The 6,368-nt window shown below is 38.9% G+C and overlaps 1 protein-coding gene across 2 annotated transcripts in view; it reads right to left on the minus strand.

The window, feature by feature from the left end:
- Nucleotides 1-6,368, minus strand: part of LOC144091577 (partitioning defective 3 homolog) — a 179,810-nt gene that overhangs the window by 62,434 nt on the left and 111,008 nt on the right. For both annotated transcript variants that reach the window (XM_077624044.1, XM_077624043.1), the window contains exon 18: nt 4,976-5,124. In XM_077624044.1, coding sequence (XP_077480170.1) covers nt 4,976-5,124 — 149 coding nt within the window. The remainder of the gene's footprint in view (nt 1-4,975; nt 5,125-6,368) is intronic.

Raw genomic sequence — 6,368 nt, forward strand, 5'->3', positions numbered from 1 at the left:
CAAGGAGTGTGGTTGGTAACTGGGGACTGGGAGGTGATGGGCCCTAAATTCTTAGATTACTGAGATATAGCAGTAACTCACTGCTTGCTTCCTCCAAAGCACCATACTTTATTGTGTACCCTAACAAAATCAACACTTGTCAACTATAAATAGTAAGAATGAATAATACATTCATTCTCATCTTTGTAATATACTACTCCTCAAATAGTTTCAGGAGGGCTGGAGGCTATCGCTGTTGACTTTAGGCGAGAGCCAGAGTACACACTTGAATGGTCATGGAAGCAGACTGAAAAATACCTCAAATTTACACCGACGGTCATTTTAGTGTCTTCACTGGATTCCACACCAATGTCTTGAAAATAACTATACAATTCCAAGTTATCAGATATATTTTTTAATTTAAATCACATTCCATTCTGGTAGTTAGTAATATATTCTTAGAGGAAACTGCTATGCCATATAACCTTTCCATAGCAAGTGCTTAATTGCCTTGCGTAAGGTCCATTAAGCTAATGCATGTTTTTGGAAAGAGGAATGAAGCTGAAGCACCCAAAGAAAACTCAGCAAGCATGATGTGAATATGCAAACTACCATGGTCCCAAACCAAATAATCTGAATTTAAAGGATAATGGCCTGGCCCTATGGTAAAATATATATCTCTTAAATAGAAGTAATATAAACTTAAAAACATACAAATGTGTTGTTGTTTTCTTCACCCAACCACCCTGCCTGAATACTGCCGGGATCAGACTAATGTAAACCAGAAAGTTTTTGGCACAGTGGAATCGCACAATTCTACAGAATGCAACAGTTGAAGGGAACACAAAATGACATCTGCTGTATACGGGAAGAGGGAATTATACTCCTACTCTGTATCCGCCGATACGATCCACTTCAACATTGTTTCTCACAATTCTGATGAATGGTTGAGAGGAGTAGAGAAACAAAGATGAGTGGAGAGCAAGGAAAGGAGGAAGAAAAAAAGCAGGACTTTGCCTGAAAACTATTGGCAGCTGGAACCTTCCTTTGTTTTCATTAGAAAAATCCCCAGCTCTCAAGGGAGAGTTTGACAGACAGCTCTCTGTATGGCAGTCTATTATGTGATTCCTATCTCCAGAGTCTGTGCGCTCTGCTCCACGAAACCCTTATTCAGAGCCATGAAAATACATATACCCCCATTGCATACAGACAACAGTTTGCCACTCCCCACACGCCTGAAGGAGAAATGAAAATCATCACTCTGGAACACGCACAAAAGCTAATCTTAAATAGTGGGTGCACCTGAAATTGTGTCAAATCCAGAGGCAAAACTTGATCACCATTCTCGTATGCTCCTTGGGCAGATTAAGGGCAAGGATTGTTAATTGGAGAAGATCCATTGGCATTATGCGTTAAAGTGGAGCCATGGCAAACTCCATGAATAAATCAGCCGCAGTTATTACAGGGACAGGAGCCCATACTATAATTAGAGCAGCTAAAAGGATGCAACCCCACTATTATTCACCACAGGCCCTTGCATGTAAAGACCTGTGTACTGTACAAGACAGAGGCTCCATTACACATAATTCATTCAAAGGGCCAACAGTAAAAGGGTAATTATGATAAAAATAGCTTCAAAGATGGTCAGGGGAAGGCCATGTCCAGGTACCCCCAAGGAGGCAAGACATCCCTGGAGACGGTTGGGCTCGTATGTCTCTGCCAGTTGTAGATCATTAGCATGACATAGGACGTCCTCCATACCCTCAATATGCGTTGTAAAAAGATCTTAATTAAAGGCACTCACGAATAACATCCTAATCAGGGTTACAGGATGTCTTGCCATGAAGACTGCTCAAACAAAATAACCTTTTGCAAAACTAGGCACATTAGTCCCAACTGGAGTTTATATAATCATTTTACCAAGACTATTTTGGTGCAACGCTGAAACCCGCTGAGGCTTAAAATGGTATGCTTTCGGTAGCCATGGTTGCTGGACACTGAACTTGTCAAGTTTTCTTTTTAAATTGACTTATACTTGTGTAGTGCCTTTCGACCTTTGACACAATATTGTCATTCACCTACTGATGACAAACCAGTCAGTTTAGTATCCTGTCTGGAATTGAACCCATAACCACTGCGTTGTTTAGAATTGTCAACCATACTGATTTGATTGAAACTGTCAGTAATTTTATTAATTGAATTCTATTTGCATGCAGTGTATGTAGAATTAGACCTCATGAGCAGATCAACATTTTAAAGTTGGCTAGGCTGATCTGTGCTATGATATGGGCACTTGGACATCGCTAGTTAATATTTTCTCTATCCAACACAATTTATCTTCTTCAGTCATTGCGCTTGAGCCATAGGGAAGAGGCAAACTATGGCTTGAAATGGATTAGTAAGAGGCAAAAAGGGGGATCACTTGAGTAGTCTCTTGTCCACCCATGGACCCACATCTGAAGAACCATAATTGCCTATTGTAATAATTGAATGCTGGCATATATGCTTAGCTCCATTGGTTCTTGCACTGCTGTTAATCTCATCAGCTACTGTTAAAAAGCACAAAATAGCATGAGTGCAATCATGCAACATGCAAAGAATAGAGGAAAGGGACAAAAAAAGTGCAAGAAAAGAAGCTGTGCAATTTGAGAATGGGGTTTAAAAGTAGAGGATATTACATCCAATGCATAAGCCTGTCAATCACGTGGCTTACAAGGCTCAGATATGCCTGCAAAGATGAGTTACCCTGCATATATTTTCTTTCTTCCATAACCCAATCTAATTCTCCATCTAAATGGAACGGGAACATGGGGTGTCTGATCAATTTAGCATGTTTCAACAATGAGCCTCTTCAAAGACAAGAAATCCATCTGCTGCTATGATATGGAAGCACCTGGAAGAAGGTTTAAAGGAGAAACAGAATTCCCTACGGCCACTGATGTGAGAGCTTGTCGTTGAGCATGTTAAACATTTAGTCAAGGTAGCATTGAAGCAGAGAAGCCTTGTTAAAGAGTAAATGAACTTTGAAGACATACTGTAAGCTATGAATGTTTAATGAGCTTTACAAGACAAAAAAGTTATGAAAAATAATGTTGTGTACAAAACATTCATTCATCTCCCATACCGTATATCCTCGTATGGGTTGTGAAGGTGGCCGGAGTCTATCCCAACTGACTTTGGGCAAAAGGCAGACTACACCTTAGACTGGTCACCAGCCAGCCGTAGGGCACAGAGAGACAGACGGCCATATGTACTAAGAAACATACCGCTACCAGCGGGAATCGAGCCCGCGCCTGCCCACACTGAAGTCAGGCGACTGAACCTTTACACCATACATAAAACATTGAGATGCAATTATTTTTACAACTCTATATGACAATGGGTGAGAAAAAGAAAGGTTATACTTAAAATGTTTTAATCTTACTTAATTATACTATAATGTGTGAGAATTCTTGTCCATTGTTCCAGAAGGGCATATGTGAAGTCAGAGGTCACCTACACTATGGTTAAGAGGGAGGGCCTGATTGAAATATCTGTTAATTTGAAATAAATTTGATAGGGTTGAGGTCAGGGCTTTCTAATGCTTCTAAAACAAATGCATTTAACCAGGCACGTAGAGTTTAATAATATTACAAGTATAATAGAGTTAAAACTTATTCAAAGATTGTCTGATAAGTACAATAACTCAATTCTTCAGAACTAATCAAATATACAAATAAATGCTGACATCACTTTGGAACAATCAAGAGGCTTTTTTTCAAATGTTTTTAGAGATAAGATCTGCATTTGCAACGATGAGCCATCTCATCTCCCTACCCCCTCCACTCCCTTCCTGTCCTCAGACTAACTAAATTATATTTGCAACCAACACTGAAACATCTTAACGATAATGCCTTGATGCTAATTGGGTGGAGAAACAAACTAAAAATATCATGTTGCAGTCTTTGTACAGGCAGAACCTTTGCAGGGGGTTTCATGTTTTCAGACAAAAGGGAAACTGATTAGGATTGAAGCATCTGAAAATTATTGAGCAATATATACACTCAGCCGCAGTTTCAGTGAGTGTTTGTGCTATTTATTTAGAAGTAGTGAGAATTTTATTTGTCCTGTAAGATTATATAATATCACAGTCATCCAAATGAAGGCAATATCTCACAGTAACTTATGGGCAATCTTCACCTCTTTGTGAACAAGAGAGAAAATATTCGAAATGTTTAAGGATATTCATCAACTTACAATAGCAAGGAGAATCTAAAGAAATTCCTACATTTGAGGAGCAAAGCAGAAAACAACATTGAATGTCTGTGAATATTGACCTCTTAGGTGGCACTGCATCAAAACTCAACATCAATATTAAAGGATAGCAGCACATGGACTCCGAAACACTTCAGAAAACCAATGTCAGTAAATAGTGTTCAGCACTGCATCTATAAGTGCAGCTTAAACTCTATTTTGTAAATCAAAAGCGATTTATCAACAACACTCAGAAATCCCAACAGCCTTCAAAGGCCAGAGCTTATTTAAGATGGACTCATACAAAATGAAAACATGTTTTAAGGCCTGTCGATTCCATATTTTATGCTGTTTTGTTATATTCTGGACATTACGTCATCTGAGCAAAAGAGGAAAATAACCATCGGCACTGTTAAGGACATAAAAGTAGAAAAGCCAATTAAAGCCAATGGTGGTGAAAGGTGCATGCAGTTGTTGGGTTAGGATTTAGACCCTGATGCAGCTGCTTTTGGAATGTTTTGCAGCCATCAAATTCTCAGTTAATGAATATTTGCGAAAATGTTACTCAGTTTGGCCATTGAATATCTTGTCTGTGTAATGTATTCAATTAAATATCGGTTTAACCTGATTTGCAAATCAATGTATTGTCTTCATTTATGTTTACCATATTAGCTCAACTTAACTAGAATTGGGGTTGTACAAGAAAGACACATTTAATTTCATAGAGTCACAGGATTCATACTCATAATAGGAAACCATTTACCTAGATCCATGCTCTTTGACTTGCGTGACTTGATGATCTCCAGCTGTGCGGCATTTTCGTACTGCTTAGTACGCTTTTCTGACATACTTTGCCGGGCAAATCCCTCCCTTTGAAAAGAGCCATCGGGGTCTGCATCAGCACTCAAGGAGCTGTATGAGAAGAAAGTAAAGTTAAGCAGGCAGTGCTCAAGACAATTTGAAACCCATCATAGGGTAATATATAAATCGGCATCAGATCAAATGACAAGAATGACCAATTTGAGGTTTTATAAAGCATTTTAGCACTTGTCACTATTTTCCAAGATATAGCAGCAATATTATCAATATTAGTTTGAAAGTTTTATAAAGAACCCTTATTAGATCTAGCGACATTGTTGTTTGGACCCAAGTGTTAATATGAAAATGTCAAGATCCTGATAATGAAATGGCATCAATCCAATCTTGCAATTAATACTTACCCAAATTGCACTCAATTGCCTATGACAGCAATCCATGATTAAAAATACAAAGCCAATCCATTTCACCATTATATCCCAGTCAAGGGCACCACAATGGCTTCCTGGATTGGTTAAGCACATGTGCACTAGGATCACTGTCACTCAATAACACCACTCCCCCTATATGGGAACAGATTTCAAGGCTTTCACTGCAATTTACCTTTAAGATGCTCTATCATTGTCTGGATCTTAATTGAAAATCGTGGGTGACTGAGAGGCAGAGTTTGGGTGAAAGGGTAATGGTATTTGCATTACAATTAGGGTGAACACCTTGCCATTCAATTGAATATATGTGGTACTAATGAAGTCTTACAAATGTCTTACAAAGTCTTAGTCATGAAAAAAACCTTAACCCCATATTGCAAATAATTGGGCTGAAGGCCACATTACAGGAAGACCTGCTTGTACTTGTTTACAAAACAGTTGTGATTTGGTTTGTTGAGCTCATTCAACACAAGACCTGGTTCATGTGTCACCGAGAGGCCGGCGTTAATATGTCACTCTGGTGTCACCCATACACAACATTTCCCATCCATGCTCGGGCTGCCATGCAAGGGCCACATCGCGCTGACACAGGAAATAGAGAATGTGGAGCAGGATGAAAAAAATGACAGCATAGATGTATTATTCATTCACCCATCATCACTCTCTTTTCCCCTCACATAACTCAAACTCTACAACATACTTGTTTTACGTCTCAACAAGTGTATCTTTCTTGAACGAGACAGTTCGGACAGCAAAGAATTTGTTTTTCATTCATTCTCGCTGTTGTGATAAATGACTACACCAAGTGACAAAGCATAAAAGTAAAAAGTAACTTAGCATGTTCAGCAGGATACCCACAAAAAAAGGCTCAAGTTAAAGTGAAACTGTAACATAGCACCCACCAGACCAGAG

The sequence above is a fragment of the Stigmatopora argus genome, chromosome 17, assembly GCF_051989625.1.
Source record: "Stigmatopora argus isolate UIUO_Sarg chromosome 17, RoL_Sarg_1.0, whole genome shotgun sequence".
In the NCBI taxonomy this organism is placed as follows: Eukaryota; Metazoa; Chordata; class Actinopteri; order Syngnathiformes; family Syngnathidae; genus Stigmatopora; species Stigmatopora argus.